This window comes from Suillus paluster (genome assembly GCF_016628075.1).
Source record: "Suillus paluster strain FC165 chromosome Unknown EDB91scaffold_3, whole genome shotgun sequence".
Taxonomy (NCBI): Eukaryota; Fungi; Basidiomycota; class Agaricomycetes; order Boletales; family Suillaceae; genus Suillus; species Suillus paluster.
This window is the reverse complement of record NW_024537563.1, coordinates 74,958-99,420: the sequence shown is the minus strand read 5'-3', so window position 1 is coordinate 99,420 and position 24,463 is coordinate 74,958. Positions and strand designations below refer to the sequence as shown.

At 48.4% G+C, this 24,463-nt stretch overlaps 10 protein-coding genes across 10 annotated transcripts; 3 read left to right on the top strand and 7 right to left on the bottom strand.

Moving 5' to 3' along the window:
* Nucleotide 1: 1 nt before the first annotated feature.
* Nucleotides 2–921, bottom strand: EDB91DRAFT_1242525 (uncharacterized protein; the record flags this gene model as incomplete). The annotated part of the gene is made up of 2 exons (XM_041322192.1): nt 2–664; nt 712–921. The coding sequence occupies 2 exons, from the start codon at nt 919–921 to the stop codon at nt 2–4; spliced, it is 873 nt and encodes a 290-aa protein (XP_041182874.1).
* A 36-nt stretch (nt 922–957) lies between these two features.
* On the bottom strand, nt 958–1,571 carry EDB91DRAFT_1285700 (uncharacterized protein; the record flags this gene model as incomplete). The annotated part of the gene is made up of 2 exons (XM_041324791.1): nt 958–1,002; nt 1,053–1,571. 2 exons carry the CDS (start codon nt 1,569–1,571, stop codon nt 958–960), a joined length of 564 nt encoding a protein of 187 aa, XP_041182873.1.
* On the top strand, nt 1,490–2,370 carry EDB91DRAFT_1098551 (uncharacterized protein). Its single transcript, XM_041317100.1, has 2 exons — nt 1,490–1,865; nt 1,915–2,370. The coding sequence occupies exons 1-2, from the start codon at nt 1,683–1,685 to the stop codon at nt 2,203–2,205; spliced, it is 474 nt and encodes a 157-aa protein (XP_041182872.1). The 5' UTR covers nt 1,490–1,682; the 3' UTR covers nt 2,206–2,370.
* A 640-nt stretch (nt 2,371–3,010) lies between these two features.
* EDB91DRAFT_1242522 (uncharacterized protein) lies at nt 3,011–4,905 on the bottom strand (the record flags this gene model as incomplete). Its single annotated transcript, XM_041322191.1, has 17 exons — nt 3,011–3,058; nt 3,116–3,321; nt 3,376–3,433; nt 3,486–3,513; nt 3,563–3,622; nt 3,679–3,819; nt 3,873–3,888; nt 3,943–3,954; nt 4,008–4,032; nt 4,083–4,120; nt 4,171–4,196; nt 4,261–4,286; nt 4,337–4,354; nt 4,415–4,523; nt 4,589–4,602; nt 4,658–4,739; nt 4,817–4,905. 17 exons carry the CDS (start codon nt 4,903–4,905, stop codon nt 3,011–3,013), a joined length of 996 nt encoding a protein of 331 aa, XP_041182871.1.
* Nucleotides 4,906–8,549: 3,644 nt separating this feature from the next.
* EDB91DRAFT_1098529 (uncharacterized protein) lies at nt 8,550–10,463 on the bottom strand. Its single transcript, XM_041317099.1, has 5 exons — nt 10,370–10,463; nt 10,102–10,317; nt 9,192–10,055; nt 9,098–9,133; nt 8,550–9,066 (listed from the first exon to the last, which is right to left on the bottom strand). Exons 2-5 carry the CDS (start codon nt 10,300–10,302, stop codon nt 8,770–8,772), a joined length of 1,398 nt encoding a protein of 465 aa, XP_041182870.1. The 5' UTR covers nt 10,303–10,317; nt 10,370–10,463; the 3' UTR covers nt 8,550–8,769.
* A 1,369-nt stretch (nt 10,464–11,832) lies between these two features.
* EDB91DRAFT_1098520 (Het-C-domain-containing protein) lies at nt 11,833–16,055 on the top strand. Its single transcript, XM_041317098.1, has 23 exons — nt 11,833–12,088; nt 12,137–12,179; nt 12,232–12,344; nt 12,402–12,426; nt 12,480–12,518; nt 12,567–12,602; nt 12,649–12,711; nt 12,766–12,849; nt 12,909–12,963; nt 13,020–13,153; nt 13,319–13,466; nt 13,519–13,560; nt 13,612–13,628; nt 13,681–13,930; nt 13,980–14,006; nt 14,062–14,115; nt 14,169–14,191; nt 14,248–14,334; nt 14,561–14,581; nt 14,641–14,679; nt 14,746–14,793; nt 14,848–14,933; nt 14,982–16,055. The coding sequence occupies exons 1-23, from the start codon at nt 11,982–11,984 to the stop codon at nt 15,910–15,912; spliced, it is 2,472 nt and encodes an 823-aa protein (XP_041182869.1). The 5' UTR covers nt 11,833–11,981; the 3' UTR covers nt 15,913–16,055.
* On the bottom strand, nt 16,056–16,955 carry EDB91DRAFT_1214802 (uncharacterized protein). The gene is made up of 3 exons (XM_041320805.1): nt 16,529–16,955; nt 16,416–16,473; nt 16,056–16,363 (listed from the first exon to the last, which is right to left on the bottom strand). The coding sequence occupies exons 1-3, from the start codon at nt 16,831–16,833 to the stop codon at nt 16,238–16,240; spliced, it is 489 nt and encodes a 162-aa protein (XP_041182868.1). The 5' UTR covers nt 16,834–16,955; the 3' UTR covers nt 16,056–16,237.
* Nucleotides 16,956–17,485: 530 nt separating this feature from the next.
* On the bottom strand, nt 17,486–20,503 carry EDB91DRAFT_402554 (ATP-dependent RNA helicase). The gene is made up of 12 exons (XM_041327137.1): nt 20,177–20,503; nt 20,015–20,126; nt 19,799–19,953; nt 19,393–19,746; nt 19,214–19,341; nt 18,954–19,159; nt 18,780–18,901; nt 18,564–18,733; nt 18,278–18,507; nt 18,039–18,222; nt 17,807–17,988; nt 17,486–17,749 (listed from the first exon to the last, which is right to left on the bottom strand). Exons 1-12 carry the CDS (start codon nt 20,417–20,419, stop codon nt 17,622–17,624), a joined length of 2,214 nt encoding a protein of 737 aa, XP_041182867.1. The 5' UTR covers nt 20,420–20,503; the 3' UTR covers nt 17,486–17,621.
* Nucleotides 20,504–20,569: 66 nt separating this feature from the next.
* On the top strand, nt 20,570–22,279 carry EDB91DRAFT_1098483 (uncharacterized protein). The gene is made up of 4 exons (XM_041317097.1): nt 20,570–20,616; nt 20,673–20,730; nt 20,779–22,043; nt 22,093–22,279. Exons 3-4 carry the CDS (start codon nt 20,795–20,797, stop codon nt 22,140–22,142), a joined length of 1,299 nt encoding a protein of 432 aa, XP_041182866.1. The 5' UTR covers nt 20,570–20,616; nt 20,673–20,730; nt 20,779–20,794; the 3' UTR covers nt 22,143–22,279.
* A 100-nt stretch (nt 22,280–22,379) lies between these two features.
* On the bottom strand, nt 22,380–23,977 carry EDB91DRAFT_402516 (isoprenoid synthase domain-containing protein). Its single transcript, XM_041327136.1, has 4 exons — nt 23,433–23,977; nt 23,098–23,386; nt 22,690–23,050; nt 22,380–22,634 (listed from the first exon to the last, which is right to left on the bottom strand). Exons 1-3 carry the CDS (start codon nt 23,819–23,821, stop codon nt 22,718–22,720), a joined length of 1,011 nt encoding a protein of 336 aa, XP_041182865.1. The 5' UTR covers nt 23,822–23,977; the 3' UTR covers nt 22,380–22,634; nt 22,690–22,717.
* Nucleotides 23,978–24,463: the final 486 nt, after the last annotated feature.

The following is a 24,463-nucleotide window of genomic DNA, read 5'->3' as shown; positions in this document are numbered from 1 at the left end:
CTCAAAATTCCTTATGAAGGACATGAAGTGTCTCAGGTGTGAAGAAGCGGGACGGATCTATAATCACCCAGTCCCGCCAAAATGGCTCAAAGACACCATTCAAGCAGAATTTTTGCGCTTCCCGAAAGAAGGCTTGTAGATCAGATGGATCAGCTCGTGTGCGAACGACGGATAGTTGTGCAAGGGTGGTTGACGCTGTGTGAGGTTCATGGCGAAAGGAGTCTCCAAATTGCTTGTACATGGCCATGGTGACCAGAGAGGTCTTTCCACCAATGCAGGCCAACATCATGGCTTCCGGAGTATCAACGATATAACTTGCAAGTGGAGGAAAACAATATTGGCTCTGTCCGATGGGATCCGAGAGCATTACGCCACGCAGAGTGGCTTCCTTGAGCGGTTTGAGGACAATATCTAGGCACTGATGGATGAGGCGATCCACCAATACGCCACGCATGCGCTTATTCTTGTGGAGAAACTTTGGAACTGGCAGCAGGGCAGTGAGTATGAAAGAGTTGGATGATGATTTGAGTTGCGTGTTCATGCATATATTTGCGAGGCTGACAAGGAGTGGGTGTGCAACGCGATCGCCCGTCAAAACTGAGATATTTGTCTTGTCTGAAGACAATATTGTCCCAAGCAATGTAGCACCTTGGGGAAGTGCTGACTATTGAAAATTAATAAGACTTTAACATACTATGCGAAGGTACCTACTTGCATGTTCCATGCATCATTGCCTGTCATCCACTCGGTATACACACGACAGAGCTTTTGCGCTGTGGAATAAACCTTGCGAGGCGTGAAGTCCAATTGATTGTGAAAGAGAGGATGGTTAAGAATAGTAGATATACACTCCAGTGGATCGCGCCAGTATAAAATAACGGGTGATTTTGTTGAATGCAATGTATCGATGATTTGTGACATCCAACGTGGGCTGCTGGGTAACATTTCTGCTCGTCCTCATAACTCCTTGGCCGAGCGGAACAACAAAGGAAGGTCCTTAATCTGAATATTAGTTAGTGAGTTAGATCTGGATAAAGCGGCTGATTCCTCACCATCTCGAGCGATAAGGTATCTATCTTCCCCATACTCAAACCGGAACGCAGTAACCATGATGCAATTTCCCAGTCTTGCTTACAGCTAAATGGATAGTAGAGGTTTGTCTTGCAATAGACACTATTTTCGTCGGTGTTGAACAGGCCCAAGAACGTATGGCCCATGCCATACGTCTCTGCAGCACCTGGAAAGCAGTCAGTAACCTTGCTGTGCATTTCTTCTTCAATATCCTTTGTTGGGGTTCCGCTAGCCTCATCCCATCCTCCACCTACAGGTGAGCCCCGACCACCATCGTCAGTGTTTCCAAAATAAACATCATCATCATCATCCTCTTCGTATGAACCCCCGACATCATTATCTGACTCCATAGGATCATCTTCAGGTGGTAGGTGAGATTTCAGCCAAATTAACTCATCCAGCCAACTATTGCATCCAGAACGAGGCTGGCTCATATGACGGGCAACAGCAGTGTCGGTTTTGAATCCATCTTTGCCACAGGATGGACACTGGAGAGACATGAGTTACAGAAGAAAGGTATGTAGACGGTATACTAATACTCGCATTGACTCCAGCAATTTCCGGATTTGCTTTTTCTATCAAGTACACCATACTAAAGTACATAGTAACATATGTCGACCTCGCCTGTCAGTCTCAATATCCACCACAACATTCCGTCTACCTCAAATAAGGCACTCCATTGGTGTTCTCCATGCTACACTCAGCAGCATCCACCGGACACTTGCCGAACTGGAAATTCTGGCACTGCCGGTGTCTCTGACTTGTATAATATCGCTGACGCTATTGATTCCATGGTATGTAGTAGCACTATGTTTCTATCAATAACTATATTTAATTTTACAGATCATCGATGATACAGAGGATCTCAAAGCAAACCTTGTCATGGAACTTGCCAGGGCTAGACGAGAGAAGCTCCTCGCTGAAAAGTCGCTTGCTGACTGCGTGGTCCGCGAGCTCGAACTCATGGCGAGTTTATCAAAGTTCAAGTCAAGTCTTTTCGAGCAGAAACTCAACCGGGCGGATGTAGGATTAGGATACATGCGGATCGCTTTTAAAACGCATGGTCTTTCTCACCGCGCGCACCATCTCTACAGTAAGCCTGGGAATACATTGAGATCCACGGTGTTATACTAACAAGCCACAGGTTCTCTCGTCGAGTTAGGGGATAGTCATGGCATCACTATTCAGCTAGATTGATGTGAGATACTATGTTGATTTGATTGTCGCAGAATTTCTGTAGTACCTTGTCAAAATTTAGCAATAGTGTTTTGTACCGCGTATTAAATTTAAGTGTTTCACTACTAGTACTGTCCGCACTGTGAGCTACTGTGCAAAACAATTGTCTGTGGGGAAATTTGACTAGCTAAAAATTCAAATTACTACAGACTTCAATGTTTTCCGCTGGCAACTGGCTAGTTCTGTCTGCGATTGGAAGGTTGTGCGAAGTATGTGTCTGTGCATGTATGTCCATTGTGGCGTCTGTCCGCACTGTGAGCTACTGTGCGAAACAGTCTAAAATAGCATTGTCTGTGGGGAAATTTCCAGTTTGCTGATGTGTCACTTTTGTGCGATGTCTCAATTATCACTTTTCACACATACATTCCTTTGCTTCCCTTTCGCTCAATACTTTATGGATCTGGAAACAAGTCGTGGCCAACGACAAGAAACACTGAAGAAACACACGAAACAAAACAGAACCACGTTCTGGATTGCGAGACGACGACGACGACGGCAAGGTACAAGCTAAGGGAAAGAGGTGTCTACAATGCAATGAACCATATGTGTACCTAAGGTGTATGTAAGCTACCAGGCTTACACGATCTTTCTGGTCGTGGACTAAATTTCTCTCGTTCCCCACAACATTAAAGAAGTCCCCAAGTCCTATCTCGTGAAGAGACGGACGGACGATAATCCACACGCACTAAGTAGTACTGATCCATCACGCTGACGAGAAAGAATCCATCTCCACGGCCACCTCAATCGGCTGCTGTGGTTAAAGCGGGTTATTCAGTCCTTTTCCACCGCCAGTAACACAACTACCAACCTTGTCAGATAGAGTAGAATGCACCACTTCATCGCCGAAAAATCGAAACATGTTCTTCCGAGATGCCTGGAGTTCCCCGTCTTGCGACGTCTTAATGTGCAGTTCCGGGCGGGGGCGCATATGAAATTCGGAAGAATTGGTAGTGTTCGCGCCAGCCTGCAAGTAGTATGGCGCATTTAGGAGTGCGAAGAACGAGTTGACATATACTTGAAAAGGGATCAGTCGTCAGCACGATTTTTCGGAGAATACTTTGGTCATACATTTAGTCACTAAAAATTCAAGACCGAGAAAGACGAAGTTGTGCGGCATCACTGCGCACTGCAGGTGGCCCTCAGAGACAACACGGACAGTATGGTCATTAGAAGCTTACTGTAATCATAGTTGTCAATGAAAATAGACTGCATGAAATATGAGTTAATATATGAAATAGTCTGGAAGGAGGAATACCTCGTCAGACAGCCGGTATTAATCGTGTAGGCCATGAGCTTTGTTATGAAAGAATCGGTGCTGAAGTACTCCATTTAGTGTATCAAATCCTGACAGTTAAACGGACTACTCCTTACTTGGAGAATCCAGTACGAGAGGCAGCGAGGAGATAGCATAGTGATGATGCGATGAGGAAATCGACGGAAACAGTCGTTCCGAAAGCCATAAATGTCGCCCACTCGATTCCAACCAAATCTGTGAACACATGGCACTGATATCTATTCGCTATCAACACACTTCGTAAAGTCATGGAGAATGCTGTCTCACTCACACGGCCCAAGCAGCGGCTATCGTGAGGTAAAAAAGATGAACCGAAAACAAGAGTATCATTAAACCCTCACCGATGGCAGGGCCTGGAGGAATTTTTCAAGATCGAGCGAAGAACATTTCCAGGTGACAGACCCACCTGAAACCAGTACCACGAGTATACACTAATATTGGATCGTAAGAATCGAATGTCATCGTTGTATTTCAAACCCACCACTATAGTAGGGAGAGTTCTTGATCGGCCCTTGCTGACTAGGTTCATTGCATTAGTCGTGGAAACACATTGTTAGGGGAGCACGTACCTATCCATATGCGATGAACATACATACTGCGGACCAATCAAGCATCATTTGAATCTTCAAGTTGTATATAACAGCACACATCGAACTTACATGTGTACCCCATAGATGAGTACAACCTGTGGTGTATGCGTGAGGCGGATCACAGAGCGTAGGAAATACAACTTACATCGATGGCTATCTGGAACTGCATGAGCCCATCAGTATCATGATAGACGTCACACAGATCACAAAGGTAGGAACCCACTTTAAAGCTCCATACAATTTCTGTAAGTGCACCGATGTTCGCGTAGTTGATCACCAAATAATAATAGACAGAATGGATGATCAAGGCCAGGTGCAGAGCATCGAATATCCTATAAGTTCAAGGGACGGCGTAATCTGAACGCGTTCGATGATGGCAGCTCGAAGGGATACATACCAAAGCCAGATAACCTAGCTCGCTAGCAGCGTCAAAAACTGAACTGACAAAAAGGAAGTATGGACGTACAACCAACTTATGGAATGTTATACCAGTGCCCCCGTGCGTCTGAAAGTAGAGGAAAGCTTGAACATTACTTAGACCAAAGAGACTATTCCGTGAGATACGTTAGGACGACAGAACTCGGCGAAGCGCTGAGCTTCATGAGGAGACAGTCAATTTACTGACACTGCTGCAAGGATGGCCCCGATAAAGAGTGCCCCAAACGTGTTCCCGAGGTCGACTTGTGAGTTGGGGTCCTCCGTTGAGGAAGACATTTCAATGTTGACTGAAGGCTTGAGCTCATTCGGCCAGTACTAAAGGAATGACTATATACTCCGCAGGCCGAGTACATAACGAATGCCGGATAGTGATAGCCATGCCCATCTATACATATCTGTTGCAAATGGGTTATCCACTCTAACATCCCGACTCCCACGGATTGTGAAGGAGGGTTCTGTGCGGTGATGTGTAGCTTTTTCGCTGTGGCTTGGCAACCGAATGGTGGCGGGGTAATACTAAGAACAGGACAGTGGGCATCGCGCAGCACGTCACTCGTACTTACGCACATACTACGGGGATCACTGTAATGTCTATCAACAATCATTCGCAAAAGGGTATTGAGTTTGTTACATAACCTTCGAAGTGGTTAACCTCAGCTGATCGTTATAATGATGGCACCTCGACATGTGGTTGATTGGCGCCTCAAGAGAGATAGAACCTATGGCTAATTATATCAATTTAAATTTAGATCATGAATGAGAAGTGTAAGATGCTGCGCAGCTGCGGCCACAGCATTTTCATAAGTCTAACGCTTTTTGATCTTGTTCGGTTGTCTTCGAGTTGTTCATCGTGATGGAGATACCAGAATTGAATGGCTTTCCTACGTCCCAAATTGAGAGCTCGAGAAAAGTTTTGACGTACTTACCCCACTCGACTTACCTAGTAGACCTATAGTAGTATAGGCCAGACTGGTCACGAACCTATGGCGTCACTACATTCATCTACATACTGCGCATCCTCATGACGAGGTAAACAAGCTTGTGCAAGGGTGAAGAACAATATAATGGTTACTACGAACGAGGTCCGTAAATGCGCTAGTCAGGTGCACGTTGTGGCGTAGCGATTCATTGACAGCTTTGATCTCGGTCTACGTAAGTACCAAGTCACGCGCACAACTTCTCATTCGTTTTTTTGGATTGCGACCGTGTTCATATGCGACCTCGTTGAATTACTATCAAAAGCACAAGGGTGCGACGACGATGGTATGCACAATAACTTCATCTTGAACTCGTAAAATGTTTCCCTTGGAGGGATTATAATTCAGTGGCATGAACTCACAAGGCGAGGCGATCAACCTCGTGAGTGGAAATGACGATGCGGACGTCCAAGGAGAAGGGGTCGTTTTATTGATGAATGGAGAAGTTGCGATCGAGAATGAATTAGAAATGCTGATATCATATAAGAGCGACAACATGCGAACTGAAATACCTAGCGAAAGTCCACGAAACCCCTGGAAGCAGAAACACCGACTTCCATGTTCTCCCTGGCCCGTGTCATTCTGCCCTGCTGGTGTTTGCTGTTGTAAATTGGTCGATACCCAGTCTTGATCGCGTATGTAGCCTTCGTTCAGATGAGGAGCATCCGCCGCAGCATTGCGCTCTTTACCCTGCACGTAGGGAACGTCGACTACAGGTGGCGCTGTGTGATCTGCGTGAAAGGGCCCCCAGGTTTATGGGTATCGTAAGAGGACTTTGAAGGTGGCAGGGGCGGTGGGAGAAGATGGGTTAGCAGGCGACGGCGGTGGGGGAGCTGCACGAGGGGTGCACACGACAGCGAGAAGTCTCTTGATGCGCCCCGGGCGCTGCCAGGGTCACAGCGAGGACGTTCGGTGATGCTGGAATGACTGACATGAATGAGAGACGCAGGATACGCAATTGCACGCACGTCATGCATGTCCTAGAAGAAATCGCGTTCTACCTCTTCCGCGCCGTCATGTTCATCTTGACCGAGAATCTCCATCTGGATAATGGTCAGTAGCGACCCATGATGAAGAAGGGAGCACATACGCCAAAAACAGGATGGTCGGTCGCAGCCGCATTGCATTTTTGCTGGAAAGCTGAGAACTGGAAGTGAGAATCGTAGCCCAGGGTAACAGTGATGTAGACTCACCAGTGGGCCAATCAAGACAGGCAGCCTTCATAGTTTCATCAATGGTGTCCACCATATGTCGGTGTGATTCGAGGGCATCGTCAAGTCTACCCGCCAAAAGGAGAGCTTAACAATATTCCTGGTGTGCAGTCAGCCATAAGGACTCGAGTTCTCATCCGAAGAGCTGCAAAGTACGCGGTTTAACTTAAAGAGCATTTTTGATGCGCAACATAAACGAACCAACACCAAGTCCTCGTATTTATGATGAATGCGCAATGTAGATGAGAAAGTGCAGGATTTGACAGCGGCAGCGAAGTGGTCAGCAGCTTCGTCGTGATGCGCGCCATCCAAAACATTAATTCCCAGTTGCACACGTAGATATGTCTGACACGCGAAGTTGCGGAGGTCGGCGTCGATGCCCAGAGGTGGGCTTGATTATATAAATGAAACTCACTTCCACGACACGATACGCAAGGGTATCGTTCATCGGACATATGTCAGCTAGCTCTTGGAGGCGCTGGATTGCTTCCTCGTGTTGATCTGCGTTTAAAAGTGCGATGGCCTGAAAATCCTAATGAAGCATGGAATATGCAAGAAGAAAGTAACCTGCCTTGATCAATAGAAGGAAATGGTTGGTTTCTAAATCATCCCTGTCCGTGCGCGTGAACATAGACGTGATGTCAAATGCTTTTATCGCATCTCGAACCTTCCCTTTTCCACAGAGAGCAATGCCCTTGGAGATACAACCTGTCAACGAGGGCTGCATGGCGATGAACTACTTCACATTTAGCCTTTCATAAGCGGTCTATGGTGGCTCAGTGTATTTCACCTTGTTTGCATCATAAAGCGCACTGTCCCAATCTTGTTTCCGCGCCATAATGAAAAGAAAAAACACAATTGGCCTAGGAGCGGTAATTGTTGGCGTCAGCATTAATCTCTCGTGTTAGCAGCGTTTCGGCGGTAGGCAAGTCCGAAAACCGAACGCAGAGAACTTTAGAAGGGATGTCGATGATGCCCTTCTCACCACCACCATCGATTGGTTCTCCTTGAAGTTGCTAGGTTTCTGTGCTCCACAGCTTCGCTATGTCCTCTAATTGTGAGCCACTCGCCAAACTGAACCGTCTGGTGAATAGTCCAGCGTGCAGATCACTCTGGAGTGGGCTTGAATGGTTTGAGTGAGAGGATCCCCGGTGTCTCCGTCCCAGATGATGAGCTCCCCGTTTATATCACCGCTTGCTATGAATCGCCCGGAGTCCTGATACCGCCAATGCCAGAACTTCACTGTCATGCCCTTCCATTTTCTTCAATACGACCCCATCCTGTAAATCCCACAGATGTACCGTCCCATCTGCCGAGCCAGTCACTATCCGACGTTTATCAGGCAAGACCGCCAGTCGAGTTATTTCGGTTCTATACGATTGTCTCCAAACACTCGAGTGGGTGTGGGTGTGGTGAATCGAGCAATGGCCTGCGTTGCTTCTTCCGCCATTCTGGTCGACCTTGGTTGTGTCTAAAGAAGGAACGACTATCACTTGCTCGAGGGATTGTGGGCGTCTTGACTACAAAAGTGCTTGTATTCTTCACAGCGGCTTCAACCTCCTCGTGTCTCATTACATACTCGAGACCACGAGATTGTTCGCCCCAATCTCGGCCATGCTTCCCAGTGTTCACACAACGATGTACATCATGTAGCTAGTACTACACACATATACATAGTGCATGTAGGAGCGTGCAAGGAGGAGTCACTCAGATTTTACATCGCGACACTTCATGACTGGAAACCCCTGAATTCATAAACTGAACCACTACCAAAAACACGATGACAGCAAACAAAACAAATGAATACGAGGGTGACTTTCGTATTATAACACGTTCACCACGCACGTCTACATGGACAAAAGCAAATGGAATAAGCTTAGGACAACAAGTATACCACGCAGAAGAGCATCCCCACCCCCATCCCTCCTCCGAATCATCATGCACACCCGTACTTACTGCTTAGGGGGTGGAGGACCACCACGACCGCCCCGAGATCCCCCACGGCCACGGAATGAACCCCCCCTAGCCTCGCCGTTAGGCGCACCACCCCGCGGCCGACTGATCGGCCGGTCTGCACGCTCCTTCCTGGTCTCCACGACGATCCGAATGCTTCCCTCAGGGCCATCCAAGCGCAGTCCACCCTCACCACCAACGTTCGTAGGAAGCGAGGCGATGATGGCTTTCTTAGCAGCATCAAGGCTGTTGAACTCGAGGAAGGCACAGGCTTTACTGCGTACGATCTCGACGTCCTTGACGGTGCCAAAGCGGGCCAGTAGGGACCATCAGTTGCTGTTGCGACACAACCTCAGTGACACCCTGATGAAAAATACCATGGTGAGTTATAGCTATGGATGGTTAGAAGAGGAAGGCATACCTTGACAAAACACTGTGGCGTCGTAAGTGCGTTTGCAGTAGCGATAGCTGAGTGCTCTCTCCGTGGATTAGGAGAAGAAGCACCGCCAGATGGCACTTGTGCGGGTGCTGGGAATGCTGCAGAAGCGGGGACCTCGGACATCCCTTTTGATTCAGTGGCTACCTGTGCACCCCAGCGCTTAGAGTCGGCGGCAGCGAGGCTAGCCCACGTTTTTGGTGCTGCAGGTTTTGGTGCAGGTGCTGGTGGTTGAGGAGCAGGTGCCTGCGCTGGAGCTGGCGGCGGTGTAACCAGAGTGGGAGGTGCAGGCGCTGGTGGCGGCGCAACAAGTGGAGGAGGTGCAGGCGCTTGTGGCGGCACAACCAGAGCGGCAGGTGCAGGCTCGGGCTCAGCTTCGGGAGTGGAAGGCTCAGAGACGGGCTCCGGTTGAGGCTCAGGCTCATGATGGACACCGTTGACCTCAACTAGGGCAGGTTCCGGTTCAGGGGGTGGGGAAATGGGCTCAGGAACCATGGTAGTCGGCTCTTCAACTTCTGGTTCAGAAGCAGGAGGCGGGGGAGTTGGTTCACGAACGGATTCGGGTGCAGGTTCGGAGGGTGCAGTAGAAGAAGCCTCAGGTTCGCTTGCGTCATCTTCGACAGTCTCCTCCTTCAAGAAGCGGAAGATGTCATTGAGCACAAAATAACCATTGGGCTGTTCTGCAAGGAAGAATGTCTGCACGAACTTGCGCCACGGGTCGCCATGATTTGACATCTCGCCGATGACCTGAATGATGATACCGCCATTGGCACTAGACTGGGCGTCCACTGAATGGATGTAGACTTTGCAATCGTCGAAGCCAAGAGAAGTGATCTTGTTATGAATTTCCTACGCGCGCTATGAGATATTGCAAATATACGAGAATACTGCGCACCTGCTGGCCAAAGCATGCCTTGACATCCTCGCCCTCGGTACCATGAATGAAGGTGGAGGTTTTAGTGTAAAAGCAATGCAAACGATTGGGCTGCTTGTTAACAAAAGTGTAATACTGAGGAACAAATTGCCATCCGACTTCAGAAGGAACGACGTTCTGGTGAATCTGAGAAGGGGAAGAAGTAGCGGATGTGCTGGTCATTATGAGGGAATGATGCTGTATGAAGTTCAAGGTCAGTTCTAGACTTTAAAAAAGTTGCTAAACATACCAGAAGGGAATCAAAAGTGCGTGATGGAGTCTAAAGATTACAACGAACAGATGCAAGGCCACAATTAATCACTTGCGAGGATGCGAGAGACAGCGTAAACGAAAAATCCCAAGACCAACTCGAATTTTACACCGGTCTTTGCCGATCACTGACTAAGCACTTGTGGCGCCCCGTTACCGCACACTGCCACAGGTCAAGCTCTTGCGCAATCAAGATCTCCTTCATTTGACATACCCTTGCACGTTCTTTACTAGACGCGCGCCTCGCGTTAATCTCGCAATACTCATCTCTGACTTAAATAGCTTCAGTGTAGCAGCTCTTCAAACATTGGCATTAATATCGCATGTTGATATCCGCGCGCAGAGTCTGGACTTGATCGCCTCTCCCATAACTTGGCAAGCTATAAGCATCGAGTTCAGATCGATGATCCTAGTCTGGGGTGAGAAATAAACAAGCTTGTGGTGCGTAAATTAATCATGTAGGGTCGTTATTGATGCCAGGTTTCGCCGAGCAAGAAAGTGGTGGCTCGGTCGACTTAATGTCCTTGGGAGAGTCTATAAAAGGATGTCAAATCTCGATTTGAACAGAACTCTCGTACGTAGCAGTTTTAGCATTCTCCGACTCGAAGTCACAGATACTGCCAAGTAGGCTTGAATCATGAAAGACGAATCCTTTATTGGAGCTGATGTCGTGCTCTCCACGCTGAGGACACGTCAGGTCATGTTACTATCTGATAAGAGTACAACTTACTTCTCTGGATGCCATCAAAACGGCAGGATCGACCTGATCTTGATGGTCAATCATAACTCGTACTGGTATTCTGATACGCACCTGCTGTTATATATTTCTGGGTTCTCCCGTGTGTTGCAAACCCTCTGGAGGATAGTAGTTTTTCTGCATTTGCTCTCCCTATGATGAGGACCGGGAAGTGTTCATACTTTCTTTTTATCTGTGAGCACTGAGGGCCTCATTGACATGGTGGAAGGTAAACGAGATCACTGAGAAGCGTTCGGCGCAAGTTCCTACTTACAGCTTAGGGCAATGGGTATGATATGGCAGGCGTATCTTATCATTCTACCAAAGTCTGTCGAAGTCTAAATTTTGATCTAAATGGCAAATGGTGCTAGCAAGCCATCCATGACATTGGTCCTTGGACTGCCAGCCTCTGCCAGCCAGCTGCACTCTGAGTGTTTATGCGAAGAGTTCCCTTGATTCGAATTACCACTCGCTAGAGCCACTGGCCGATCCTCTCGAGCTCTATTCTTTATGTTCACTATTTCCTCACGGCGTTCATTCACTACCTTGTTTCTATTCGCATGCCTGAATTACCAATTTCCCCTAGTCTCCCCAAGCCAGACCTTGAAAAACGGAAGATTCTCGTCCCTTCTTTTTCCCGCTGGCCGATCCCGCCATTAAAGTCTAGATCTGTCGGACGTTGACGTTTAACACAGGTTTTGGAGTTGGGGCAGTGACTATATAGGGGGTGCGGCAGGGCTGCCAGTTCAGGGGTCCTCTTATAGTTCGATGATATAAGTGGACACCGCAGCTCACAGCCATCCTAGTTGACTTATTTTCGCTCATCCATCAACTCGTACCTACTAGTACAGAAAAAATGCCAGCCAGTATTTCTCCAACGCTTCCTCTTCTGTTGTTCTTTATCTTTGCGTTCTGTTTGTCAAATAATGGCGTGCACGCCTTCGGGGCAGGCAACATTCCTTCGTAACTCAGCAGTTCATAGTATTTATTCATTCATTGACGCTTTTGCAGATATGCATTTGTGGAAGGCAAGGCATTTAGGCACGGAGATATCGTAGGCGATTTCAAATCCGACCGAATATCGGTGTGCTGATCGTGTTGTTCAGGAGGATGCGCTCGCCGACCTCGTGAAGAAGGGGGTCGGGGGATTCGCGCTCTCAAGTCTTATCGGAAAGGGTCCAAAGTTTGGAGGGCTCGATATCAAACGCGTATACTTTGGGTGCGTATTTTCAGATGCTAAATGGACTTCTTCGTGATCTAATTCATCGGCGTACAGCAATTGGTTGAGAGATTACAGCCAGGTAATCACAATCTCCTATTGATTGAAGCGGAATCAATTCATGACGTTTGACAGGCTGTTGACATCGGTACACTGAAGAAAACTAATATGCAAGTACGTCGTGATGGTTTCCCCCTATACTTCTATCTAATTATTCTACAGACCATCCTAAATTTAGTTATGGTGCTCGGGTTCATGGTATGTGCGCATCGTTGCGCTCGAAATAGTTCTCACTCTCTTTTAGGCCAACGGATATGCTACTGGCGAATTTGAAGTTACGCCAGAGAGACTCGGTACCTATTTGCCAGTAAGCGTCTCCTGGTATGCCAATCACAGACGTATTAATCCGCAATTCGCACAGACAGAACATATCGACAATCCGAAAGGTTATGGAGAGGGAGAGGATGCACGGCAGTATGACCCCAGACTACGCGGCCCTGTCCACGTACATATTATTTTCGCTTGTCTGTTACTAGCCATACTCACCAATATCATTCTTTCCAGCCTGATGAACTCGCCATCGATCCGCAGACGGGGATGAAGAACTACATCGCGAATGGTTCGTCTCTGCACCTCGACTTCCTTCTGACCTCCAGTGGCTCACGAATGCGACAGAAAACGGTCATTGGGATACATCCAAGGCGCTCGTGCGTAGAGTACTCCAGCAGTGCATTTACCTCGGCAGGAAATACAAGAGTTCCGGCAACAACGCAGATCAATACGAGGCGTTCAGGCTCCTTGGACAAGGTGTAAGTTGAACATTTAAGCTTAAATATCCACCTTTGGCGTACGACTGCGCGACCCATATTGTGGTACAACCGCTTATGACCATCGGTGTCAGTTGAATAACGTTTGACTATGAATCTCCACCTCGCATTTCTTTTAACACAACGCTAATCCATCTCATCACATAGCTCCACACCCTTGAAGACTTCTCTGCGCATTCTAACTTCTGCGAGCTTGCTCTTGTTTCCATGGGACATACTAATGTATTCGTGCATATGGGTGACGCTGTGCGAGTGCGTGCACACAACGGAAAGATGGTCGCGCCGCTTGTTACTGGTGAGTCTTTTTACGCTTTGGCAGTCGTAGAGGAATAACCCTTTTTGTTTAGGGACGTTCGGATCGAGTGATTTCATTTTCAGCTTGCTTGGAGGTATGGATAATACTTTGTTCTAGTAGCGAATATTGACTCACACTCGTGCAGAGGCTACCGATCACATCGTAAGATTCACGACCTTGGTACGCGCCACAATGTCTGACTCTCATACTTTAGAGTGAAGCTTCTGTCACGGACCTCAATAAAGAATTAGATCGTGCGCGCTCCAAGTCTACGTCGTCGGGTGACGTACTCCGCGATGCTTTTCTTAAACTTCCTGGTGGAAGCGGCGATAAGATGAGCCGCGACATGGAAGGCATCGAGCGCATGCGCGCTGGGGTAGCACGTGGGGACAAGCGCCCCGAGGACATGAGCCCACAAGAGCTTCACGGCGTGTTGTGGCAGGTCTTAAGCTTCAGAGATTCTGGTACGCACTTGCTTTGACGCTCTTCATGTAGTGTCTGATTCTGCCAAAGTTATGAAAAGCATATCGGGCACGATAGGTGAACTGTGTTGTTATGGCATGACAAGCAGCCCTGGTACTGATGGATGCTGCAGAGAAGATCCCGGGGCTCAACTCGGTTGTCGAGAAAATTCAAGACTCGATTTCCAGTAGGTTCATCGTTGATTAGCTGATGGCTAGGTTGTACTGACGGCTCCTACAGCGTTCGTCTTTACTACTTTGGAGGTAAGAAATATGCCGAAACAATGTGTTCCTCGCCGCTGATACTAACCGGAACGTAGCCTTTTTTGAGACCGATCATGGAGACCGCGACATCCGGACTCCAATTGGCCTCATCAGAGGTGATCGATAATCATGATCAATATGAGGTGAGTTTTACTACTAAGGAGGAAGTTGTATGGTTCGCGAGCGAATCTGTCTTCTTCGTGTTCCGATCTGGAGTGGCCTTGTTTTTAACTCCATCAGAACCCGGATCGTCGTGATATTTTGTTGCATTACTCTTCGCCATCCATCTTCGTCCATGCATCACCTTTCAATCTTTCCTTTCTTCCTGATTTTGATGCGAATATCGACTGACGTCTCTCCCTCCGGCAGGTGTTCAACGACCCGTATGCTGTGAGTTTGAATACCCTTGGTGCGGCAATAATCCCTTATCACCCCTTGACCCCACACAGAGCGACCCCACACATTCTTTCCTTAGCAAAGATCATTTCGTACGTAAACCCTGTTTTTTTCAATCTCGAGGGATTGTGGAATGGTACTGAACGTAATGCTTCTAGAATTTGATCCTCAATGAACCCGCCGGCAATATCGCAAAAATCATTCTAGTGAGTTAATCTCCGGCACTTGAAACAACTGTGTTCAGTATTATCCGCGAATAGAAACATACTGTCAACTTGGTAACGAAGGCATGGGATGACAGTTCACTCAATGTGAATGGGGTCACCGAGGAGATACTGCAATGCCTGTATGTCCCCTGCCCTTTTTGGACTCGGCACCGACTAATCTTCCGCAGCTTCCATCCCGACTTCCCCCAAACTTCTTCTGTAGTCCAGCGTGAGATGCTGGAATACATGAGATCGTGGGTGCAGAGTCTCGGGAATAAACAGCACGCCATGCTCGCACGTCTTACGAAGGAATCGGTGCGAACGCACGACAACACTCGCTTGTCTGCCGATGGGAGTGCTCCCCCTTCTCAGGGACAGAATGTGCAGATGCAACAGAGCATTCAAGGCCTCGTGCAAGGAATTCCTGGTGTTCCACAGATGCAAGGCTTTATGAACATGGCGAGTGGAGGTGCGGGGATAGGACGAGAGCAATTCAGCGAGCAGGCTGGTTCCTATTACTCGAAGCCAGAGATAAGCACCTCATATGGGAGTGTGCACACTACCAGCTCGAGCTACTCGCCACCTTCTGCCCCGTTGCCGCCGTCAGCGGCGTATGCCCCTAGTTCGTATATGCAGTCTATGCAGAGCGGAACATCGTTCCGTCCGCCTCCTGCACAGAGTCAATATGCACCGTCCTACGTGCAGCCGTCCTCTCACACGGCATTCATCAGCACGAGCAGCTCATACGTGCAGAGCGAGCCTAGTGGGTACCCGACTGCTAGACCTGTAGGTGGCTATCCACCACCAGGTGTTCCTTCACCAAGCGCTCCACCCACAGGTGGTTATCCATCACCACACCGTCCACATGTAGGCGGTTACTCGCCACAGAGCGGCCCACTTCCAGGTGGCTTTGGTGGGTTCCCTGAAGAGCATCATGGCATCCACGGTCATGGCCACGCGCACGGCCATGAGTTCCCCGATGTGCCGGGGTATGGTGGCCGGCCTGGGCCACCTGAGTTCCCTGACGATCGACGCAGGGCTGGTGACCAGCAACAGTCTTCCTTCCCGGCGCCAGGAGGTTATCCCTCGCGAACTGACCCATATGATAGGAGGTGGTGAAATACTCGGAGCAAACAAATGCATGTTGAATTGTGTATGTTTTATGTTTTGTGCCGCTCGGATTGCGTCATGTACTGGAGCGGTGAAATTCTAGCCGGTTGTATTATTACTGTAGATGAATAAATTGGATAAGTTACACTATATGTAAAAGTCGCGGATGTGGAAGCATGATGAAAATGCGTGAAATGGAGACAAACGAAATGAATACAATGCCAGATGATTGTTAGAGTACAATTGCGGTGATGCGGTTATAGTAGCGAAAACGTCTGCAGGAAATGAGGGTAAGGACGATTATCATAAGAGTCCAGACGGAGACGTTGCGCTTCTATGGAGACAGTTCCTCGCGGTCCACGATAGTCATAAGTCCTGATACATTTTGGACCCGATCCAAGGCAACTGGTTTTTGAGGATCTGAGAGGGACGACCGGGAAGCGGAGGCGCAGTAGCGGATCTACACGAGGAGGCATTAGGATGGTCAAGCGGACGAAGAACCCACGACGAACCTGGACTTTGAAATATCCCTGTCGTTTGTCCCTGGGGACACGGATCGAACACTCCCAGCTGATTAAAAGTATAAGCAACAAAAACACAAAAGTACTCCACGAGCTCCACACACCTTTCATCTACCAATACATTTGCACCCATAAACTCTGCTCTCTCGAGCAAGCTTGCTCTCGACCCCCTCAGCAGCTTTTTAACATCCACTGCATCCCTGCAAGAGAATAAATCGCTCTGCACCAGCGGGACTTTGCGTTTGGATGTAGCACCCTCTCCTTGCAGTAAGGGGTGAGTCTGCGGCTCGCCGGAAGTCGAATCAATGGTTTCAGCCTTTGACGTGCTGCGTCGTAGTTTTACGAATGCATTGGTGACGGTGGAGATGGACAATGGAACTCTGATGGGAGATGGAGGAGATGATAGCATTTGGAGTATTATCAGTCAGTCGATAAATATCTCACTCTATAAGTACTACCGGCTCCGAGCGGAGTTCATATGTGATTCAGACTCCAAAACAAAACAAAGCCTCCTTACATGCTGCTTTCATGCGTCATGGTCGGCAGACGGTCTAGTGTTGCCGCCTCTAAGCCTCTGTCCGTCACAAATTGATATCATTATGTTTCGCCCGAACAAAGATGTGATGAACCATTGATTCAAGTCGCAACGCATCACTGCATCAAGTACCACCAGACCCTGCACAGTGTAAGAAGTATACTTACGACCGTGACAGATTGGTTGGCGGCAATCACCTCGTGTTCAGGCATGCGGCAAACTTGGAGCCAGCAATCTTCAAGACGTGGCATCGAAATAGACCAAGATTCACAACTGCTAACGCATGGCCGATAGTCTCAAAGGAAGTTAACGCATCGTGTATCATAACCCATACCTTGGATGTTGGCTGACGCTCGTGTTACCCGAACAGCCACCTGTTGACTACGAGTGACCACTGGGATGAGTCACATAACCAGTCTAATCCTGACAATGACATGGATGATGATGTGGCTGAACTTAGGCTAAACTGAAATCTAACACGTCCTTTGACATCGATTCATGGAAATGATGAGACACAGCCTCTCACGCGTAAGTGACGTGGCAGTTACTCGCACACTGCCAGTGAGCGCTGGTCAAATACGAATGTATGCCATAGCGCTTATGATAATGAAAATACGTACTATGTATAGCAGGGCCTCATGCATCAAGGGCCAAAGCATGGTTCACGAATTGAAGCCGTTCCACTCCTCTGGTTCATCAAATTCTTTTTTGTTCACTGGCTTTTGCTTGGCGACGGCAACCAAGTCGTCCCCGGCTTCCGATTTCTTCAGGCCCAACATGATTTCATGGACTACACGTTGTATGACGCAGTGAGATCCAGGAAAAACCTTTATCACCAAGGACTTACCATCTCCCGATATGATGTCGTCAGCAATGGGTCGACTTCCAGAGGTGATGTACCTAGTCGAGACACCTCGGCTAAGGAGTGGTTGGGACATGAGTTCTCTTAATTTAGCTTTTAAATTCGCTGTCTTTGCGTCGTGTTTCTTTTTTCGTTGCTTTGATGGGTGACTCTCATCGGCGGATTCGCTGGACCGACTTGTCAACGTCATGTGTGTTGTGGCAGAATGAATAGTCACCTCAAAATATCAGAATCAAGCTCTATCTCCATCGCTTCCGCCGTTTCCTTCAACCAGTTCCTTTCATGACGCTGCTTCTTAATCTTGTGTTGCTGGGAGTCGATTTGCCGAGCGAGCAAGATACGATTTTTGAGTTTATCAAGAAGAGTGAGCTCCACTGATATCTCAGGGATATCTGTGTCTTCTGATAACGTGTGCATTGAACGTACAACGAGGGAGCAAAAATTGCTGTCACTTACTACGACCCAGGCTTGCTAGCAGTGCCCTTACCACTCGACGTTCGTCGGGGGCGCACATCAACAAGCTAAAACCTTTTTGCATCGCGCGAGCGGTACGTCCATTACGGTGAACGAACACATCAGCTGAACGTGGTATTTGGTAGTGGACGACATGGTCAACGGCAGGTATGTCAAGACCCCTTGCAGCAATATCTGTCGCCAGGAGAACAGCATTCGTGGTCGTCTTGAACCTGCGATTGTGTCAGCACATATACACTCCAGGCGTACGATGGGACATTGAAACTACCGATCAAGGTTTTTGAGTCGCTGGCGTTGCTCCATTTGTGAATGAAGGGGAAAGGCCTTGAGGTTTAGGAGTTCCATCAGTGGACTGAGCCGCCTGATGCCATCAATCGACGATAAGAACACGAGGGAACGGCCAGGATACCGTAAAAGGAAGTAGTATAGGTATGCATCCTGCGGGGTATGAGGCGCCATCCGCGCGCGTGCCTGACGTACACACCTTATCTGCGGAGAGGCACTCAATTTTGCTCTCCTTGAGTGTAGAGACAACACCTCCCTCGGGGCTGATGTCAATCACAGCCGGATCCGGGTCGCGAAAGTCAAGGCGCAGAAGAAGGTCGTCTGTATGTCGTTTTCCTGAGCAACGTTTGGGAACACCCGGGAATGAACATACCAAGTGTACTAGCCTGTTTTGACAACTTCATCTTATGACTCTTCTGGCGATAACTTCGTTTCAGGTTCTTCTGGAGATCCTTGCTGAGTGTGGCGGAGAAGACAAATGTTTGCAGTGCATCCAGAGGGGTAGCTTCAGGGTTCCCTGCGCCTTTCTGAGCATCGAGAGAATCGCCCGGAGCTTCGGGGGGTTCAATTTCATCTTCTCTGGAGGTGGAACATGTTAACGTCTCAATGAGTAAAGGATTTCACAACACAAACTGTGATTTTCGAATCGTGAGCCGCAGGATGTTGTCCATTTCAGCAAAATGTCCTGTTTCGACCATGCGATCGGCTTCGTCCAGCACTAAGAATTTCAGCTGGGTGATTTGTTTTGCCAGTCCCTCATCCTAGAGGAGACCGTGTTAAGCACCAAAAGGTGAATTCGAACGGTCACAAACCTCTTCTAGTATGTCCCACAGCCGACCGGGCGTCGCAACCAACACGTCGACACCCCGGTCGAGTATACGCCGCTGCTTTTGCGCCGACATTCCACCAACTATGGCGGCGATGCTGACGAGGGGCGGAGCATTTTGCGGCTTGGTTTCGTGTTGTTTGTCTTTACCGACGTCTTGTTCGACCTTGACAGCAGTGAATCGTGAGAAGACATTGAGGTGATCGGAGACCTGCAGGGCGAGTTCACGAGTGGGAGCTAAGATGAGTGCCTGGAGTTTTCGTTTAGTCCTTGGCGGCCGAGGGTGTGATAGAATACGGTGGAGAATGGGAAGACCATATGCAAGCGTTTTTCCAGATCCCTAAAAAGCATATCATAAGAGCAGTGAGGGTCGTTATAATAGTTAAACGGACGGTTTCTGCCACTCCGACAACGTCCCGCCCATTTAAGGCTATTGGCAATGATTTGGCTTGTATTGGGGTTGGTGTAGAAAACCCTCGCGAGTGAAGGACGTGTAAAAGATGGGAATGCAGACAGAAACCATGCCAATGTGGCAGCAAAGACTCGGCTGAAGTGGATAGAAAGGTCAGAAAATTAGGAATGTCAACACTGCATAATGTAGAACGCACAGTCAAACGACACCGAAGGGATTAGTGGTTCCAAGCCGGCGGAAGATGACATGTCTGCCTCGTGCTCAGAGCCTTCAAGGATCTTTTTTTTCTTGCTCGATGGCTCAAGAACCTGGAGTAGCATTCATTAATATCTATTCGATGCTGCGTCCTGCAACTTACATTGAACTTCATGACTCTCCCTCCTTTTGTATCCTCGCACACCACTTCCACATTTTCCACCTCTTCTAATTCCAGTACTCCATCGTCGCCATCAAGGCCCGTTTCCCTGGGTCGAGGAACTGTCTTCCAAGGCAATCCATCCAAAGACGTGTACTGGATTTTGAGTCGTTTTCTGGATGCTGAAGGGCCTGCCTTGGCCTTCCGTTTAACCAAAGACAGTTTTGGTTTGCACTCTTCAGACATCGCTGATCAAATATAATACCTTATACGTATTTAGCGTAAGTTCTGCTCGAAAATTGTTCGAAAACATTAATAGATATCGGTTGTTTGGCAAAAGCCTCAAAAACAAACAACCACTTTCGGCCATACCGTAAGTTGTTATCATTGTGGGTCCCTTTCCTTCTTACCGAAAGCATTCGGAGTACTGTTACAGTTGCACGGTACGCCCGTTATACTTCGTGTCATATGTCAGACGCTTACCCAAAAAATATTTTAGCCCGTGATCTAAAAAGGACATACGTGTCAGTTATCTTTGTTACTCGCTTCCCCATACTGTGTGTGCTGCAATTTTGTTGCCGAAGTCAAATGTTGACCTCTGATAGCGATTCTACTGGCGGGATGGGCGTGCTGCGTGATTTGCCTGTGGAAGTGTGGCGACCGATACTAGCGTCGCTTGTCCGATCGCCTGGTGTTCTTTTGTCCGACCGACAAGACCCATTCTGTGAAGTTCGGGATGTTGACATTTTTTTGAACCGGGACGTAAAGACTCACTCGGCACTCCTTCTGGTTTGTAAAGATTGGCATGACGTTGTCATAGAGCTTACACATGAGCACCTTCACTTGACGTCGATGGAGCAAGTGGCTGCCATCGCCAACCGCTTCGAAGAAAGTCGCAGGCATTCAAAACAGAATGCTTTGGGAACGTGCACTCTTCGGATTGATTTGCAGCTGTCTAATCCCTCCGATCAATGTTTAAACGCACTTGCGCGAATCATACGGTGTACACCAAACCTCGAAATTCTAGTCAATAGCAACTACTACATGGCAATGAATCCAAATTTCAATGTCACACCACCTCAGGCTCAGACGCGAACGGAAATCATAGACGCTCTCATCGATACATGCTCCAGGTCACTACGACGAGTGGAATGGACGTCCAACGAATATCCCGCTTGGAGTGACCTGATGCGCGTGCTTCGAACGGCCACTGGTATAACAAGCCTGACGCTCGCGAATATATATGGCGCCCTCACAGAGAGACCATCTCAATACCTTATTTTACCCAACTTAAAAACCCTTGTTCTCGGAGATAGTCCTTCGTTCTCGCACGCGTCACTGGGCAACGTCCCACTCAATGCCCTCCTTACGATGCTTGCCAAGTCTCCGGAGCAACTTCCGTCCCTGCAAAGGCTAGAGGGGTTTTCCCCCTTTAGTCCAGACTTCCTACGAACTCACGGGTCAAAAGTGCGCATCGTCCGCACCGTCGCATTCACTCCATTATTGCATGAAATTATCGCAACTTGTCCGAACTTGGACACGTTTATCACTATCTTCCCTCATCACATTCTCGATCTCCTATCACACCCTGCGCTGAAGCGGATTGGCATTTTCCCCATCAGCGAGGATCCCGTTGGCGTCCCTCAAGCGATATTCAGCGCGTACATCATGAAGCCGTTGGAAGATCTCTTGTGCCAGATCGACGAGTCCAAACTTCCGAAACTGGCACAGGTCCGGATCCGCAACATTGGCACTTTAGCAAATATTACGGAACACCCCGTGTTCCTTCAGAGGTGGTGGAAACATTGGGATTCAAGGGGCATACGTTTCGATGACAAGGATGGACGACCGTTCAATCTGGTGTCTCCAGGTATAAAGCTACTCATTAAGTCATCGCATTGCGCTCAAGATGCCTACAGATAACGATAGCGTACTCGATAACGTGCGTGGACCACGATCCATGTCCTGATAGGGAGCCTCGAAGTGTTTCATCTCTCAGCACATCTGACAAAACCCGCTTGAGCCTGCTTTCTTTCCTTTACCCGCATTGCTTATTTCTTTTGTTTGCACGATACCACAATCATTATACATTTGCTGTGCATAAATAACTCAACAACCCCCCGCCGTGGAATATTGGCTAGAGTGAATACGGTGATATACCCTACATCAGGAAACAGAGAAACGAGCGTGTGGCTAGTTGGTAGCAGTCGTGAATAGCGTCTATCAATGTCCAGCAATCTAAAGGAATGTGAAATGATAGCTGAGTCAAGACACCCGAGGGCCAGACTATTGCGAGTGTGTTCCGTCTTCAAAAGAGTGTGGGAGCTGAGCGCTGACCGGCTGCGACAGTGAATACTCTAAATGTCCAAGAAAAGAATCTAAAGGAATGTGAAGAGACGGGTCCCGAGTACCAGATGTACGAGTGTATTCCGTCTTCAAGTATTGTTGGGGGGCTGGCCGGCTGCGACAGTAGATACTCAGTGACAAGTGAGTAATTGGCTATATGCGAAGCCTACCAGCAACGGTGAAACATGCTTTCGAGAATCATTTGTTTCGAGAAAAGAGGCTGACAACCCTGGTGCTTTTGACTTCACGACCGGAGTTCTGAAAGTATCGTGTAGTGTCAAATGACCAATGCAAACTTCCGACAATCCAGTCTGCGAGACCGCCGACGTAGACTGCAACGTCCTTGTCGATCTTCGTACCCCAGGAAGGAATAAGGTCGCGATTTTCGTTGAAACGGTCAATAGACTGCTTGCAGAGCTCGCCAACGAAATCGACGGCAGACTGGAGGTCTATGCATTGTTCGTGCATGACAACAGATATCATGTTGTGAGTATCTCCTTTTGACTGTTCCACGTTATAGGAGAATATGTCCTAAAGATGGAGTTAGCGAGAGAAAGGCGACAGACTGAAGTACTTGCATTTGACCAAGTGACTAGATCGTTCGCCGCCTCGCCGAGACTCTGGATTACCGGGTGCTCCATGACTTCGTCAGGGATGTCGAGGTTGTTGGCGTATTCGATAAGTGCCCAGCAGGGCTTGCAGCCGCTAGTATCGCGGCGCAGGGAGATATAGGACTCAAGGTCAGGAACGACCCCCTTGGCACGGTCGATGGCTTGCACGCGCACAGCTTGGAAGAAGAAGTCCATCGTCTCTATGAAGCGTCGGCACGTTCCACGGGAGGCGGTAGGAAGCATACGTCTGTAGAAGCTGCAACACAATCAATTAGGCTCATGGTCAAGATATAGATTCATACTCCTTGGTCATTCTGTTCAATCGGGTAGGCGAGTAGTAGTCATACGGGTGATGAAGCGAGTTCAGCACAACATCTGCAACTACTTTGGTTCCGACCTTGTCCATGTCGTCTGAGAGGTTGTCCAGGTGGAAGAGATAGTTCATGAAGTCGCAGCAGACCCGAAGCTGAGAAAATCCCGCGTCTGGGTAGCACATGGATGTGAGCTGACCGGCCTTGAGCCCGTGAATCGCCTTGCGCGACTTCTGGTTGAGGTTGTCTCCACGGAACAGCCACCGCTTTGATTCAGTAGTAGCCTGTTTGTGATGGCGGTTCATGCGCGGCTTGAAATCGCAATGAGAGACGAGGTCAGGGAGGATGAACTTGGTGGGGGGAGTGGCGATGATCGACATCTTGAGGAAATGGAGGAAAGGTTTCTAAGGAAGACAAAAAAGCTAAAGGAGCGACGAGAACGTTCTGTGAGAGCAAGATCAAGAGGAACAGGTTGTTGTCCGTAGTAGGCTGTGGGTTTAAATGCTGGGCAGGAACCCAGTTAAATTTAAAACCGGACGCGCGGACTGAACGAAATACGTTGTTATACTGGTTTGAAATACCAGGCTTGCTCCTGCATAGGATGAACACCGTAGTGTTTCGTCCAGCGCTGGGCAATCACAGTCACGTAATAGGGGGAGGAACGGGCACTGAGTGTGCAGTAAGATCGCTAACGAAGAACGTTTGCAGAACTTTACATCAAGGTCCTTCTGATCAGGTACATTACAACACTGATGTGGGCGCCCTGAAGCATTTGGAGTGCTCAGCGCCGATAGGGATGGAAAGTTTTGTAGCCTTCACTCCTACAGCGGATGCAAGCTGTGAGTTGAAAAGCCCTGTATGATGAGCGAGAGCCGACTCAGGATAAAGAAACAGGGTAGAATGTTCGTGAACGGCGGCAGAACGTATGATAAAACGTGTCTTATCTAGTATATCATTTGTATGCACCCTCGTTTCAAGAAATAGGAAAATACCTTACCAAGTCGCACGAAGATCATCGGACT

What these genes read in the sequence shown, in the direction of transcription:
- EDB91DRAFT_1214802 (XM_041320805.1), bottom strand. Translation starts at nt 16,833, where the DNA reads ATGCTATCATCTCCTCCATCTCCCATCAGAGTTCCATTGTCCATCTCC. An exon ending in AATGTATTGGTAGATGAAAG is followed by an intron (nt 16,474 to 16,528) that starts GTGTGTGGAGCT and finishes ACTTTTAATCAG; the next exon opens with CTGGGAGTGTTCGATCCGTG. An exon ending in AGGGATATTTCAAAGTCCAG is followed by an intron (nt 16,364 to 16,415) that starts GTTCGTCGTGGG and finishes CTCCTCGTGTAG; the next exon opens with ATCCGCTACTGCGCCTCCGC.
- EDB91DRAFT_1098529 (XM_041317099.1), bottom strand. Translation starts at nt 10,302, where the DNA reads ATGACCAGCACATCCGCTACTTCTTCCCCTTCTCAGATTCACCAGAAC. An exon ending in AGGCATGCTTTGGCCAGCAG is followed by an intron (nt 10,056 to 10,101) that starts GTGCGCAGTATT and finishes TAGCGCGCGTAG; the next exon opens with GAAATTCATAACAAGATCAC. An exon ending in CGCCACAGTGTTTTGTCAAG is followed by an intron (nt 9,134 to 9,191) that starts GTATGCCTTCCT and finishes ATTTTTCATCAG; the next exon opens with GGTGTCACTGAGGTTGTGTC.
- EDB91DRAFT_402516 (XM_041327136.1), bottom strand. Translation starts at nt 23,821, where the DNA reads ATGTCGATCATCGCCACTCCCCCCACCAAGTTCATCCTCCCTGACCTC. An exon ending in TTGAACAGAATGACCAAGGA is followed by an intron (nt 23,387 to 23,432) that starts GTATGAATCTAT and finishes ATTGTGTTGCAG; the next exon opens with CTTCTACAGACGTATGCTTC. An exon ending in ATCTAGTCACTTGGTCAAAT is followed by an intron (nt 23,051 to 23,097) that starts GCAAGTACTTCA and finishes CTCCATCTTTAG; the next exon opens with GACATATTCTCCTATAACGT.
- EDB91DRAFT_1098520 (XM_041317098.1), top strand. Translation starts at nt 11,982, where the DNA reads ATGCCAGCCAGTATTTCTCCAACGCTTCCTCTTCTGTTGTTCTTTATC. An exon ending in TGAAGAAAACTAATATGCAA is followed by an intron (nt 12,519 to 12,566) that starts GTACGTCGTGAT and finishes ATTATTCTACAG; the next exon opens with ACCATCCTAAATTTAGTTAT. An exon ending in GACTACGCGGCCCTGTCCAC is followed by an intron (nt 12,850 to 12,908) that starts GTACATATTATT and finishes CATTCTTTCCAG; the next exon opens with CCTGATGAACTCGCCATCGA.
- EDB91DRAFT_1098483 (XM_041317097.1), top strand. Translation starts at nt 20,795, where the DNA reads ATGGGCGTGCTGCGTGATTTGCCTGTGGAAGTGTGGCGACCGATACTA. An exon ending in GTTCAATCTGGTGTCTCCAG is followed by an intron (nt 22,044 to 22,092) that starts GTATAAAGCTAC and finishes AGATGCCTACAG; the next exon opens with ATAACGATAGCGTACTCGAT.
- EDB91DRAFT_1098551 (XM_041317100.1), top strand. Translation starts at nt 1,683, where the DNA reads ATGTCGACCTCGCCTGTCAGTCTCAATATCCACCACAACATTCCGTCT. An exon ending in CTGACGCTATTGATTCCATG is followed by an intron (nt 1,866 to 1,914) that starts GTATGTAGTAGC and finishes TTAATTTTACAG; the next exon opens with ATCATCGATGATACAGAGGA.
- EDB91DRAFT_402554 (XM_041327137.1), bottom strand. Translation starts at nt 20,419, where the DNA reads ATGTCTGAAGAGTGCAAACCAAAACTGTCTTTGGTTAAACGGAAGGCC. An exon ending in AAAACAGGCTAGTACACTTG is followed by an intron (nt 18,902 to 18,953) that starts GTATGTTCATTC and finishes AACGACATACAG; the next exon opens with ACGACCTTCTTCTGCGCCTT. An exon ending in CTTGATTCTGATATTTTGAG is followed by an intron (nt 17,989 to 18,038) that starts GTGACTATTCAT and finishes AAGTCGGTCCAG; the next exon opens with CGAATCCGCCGATGAGAGTC.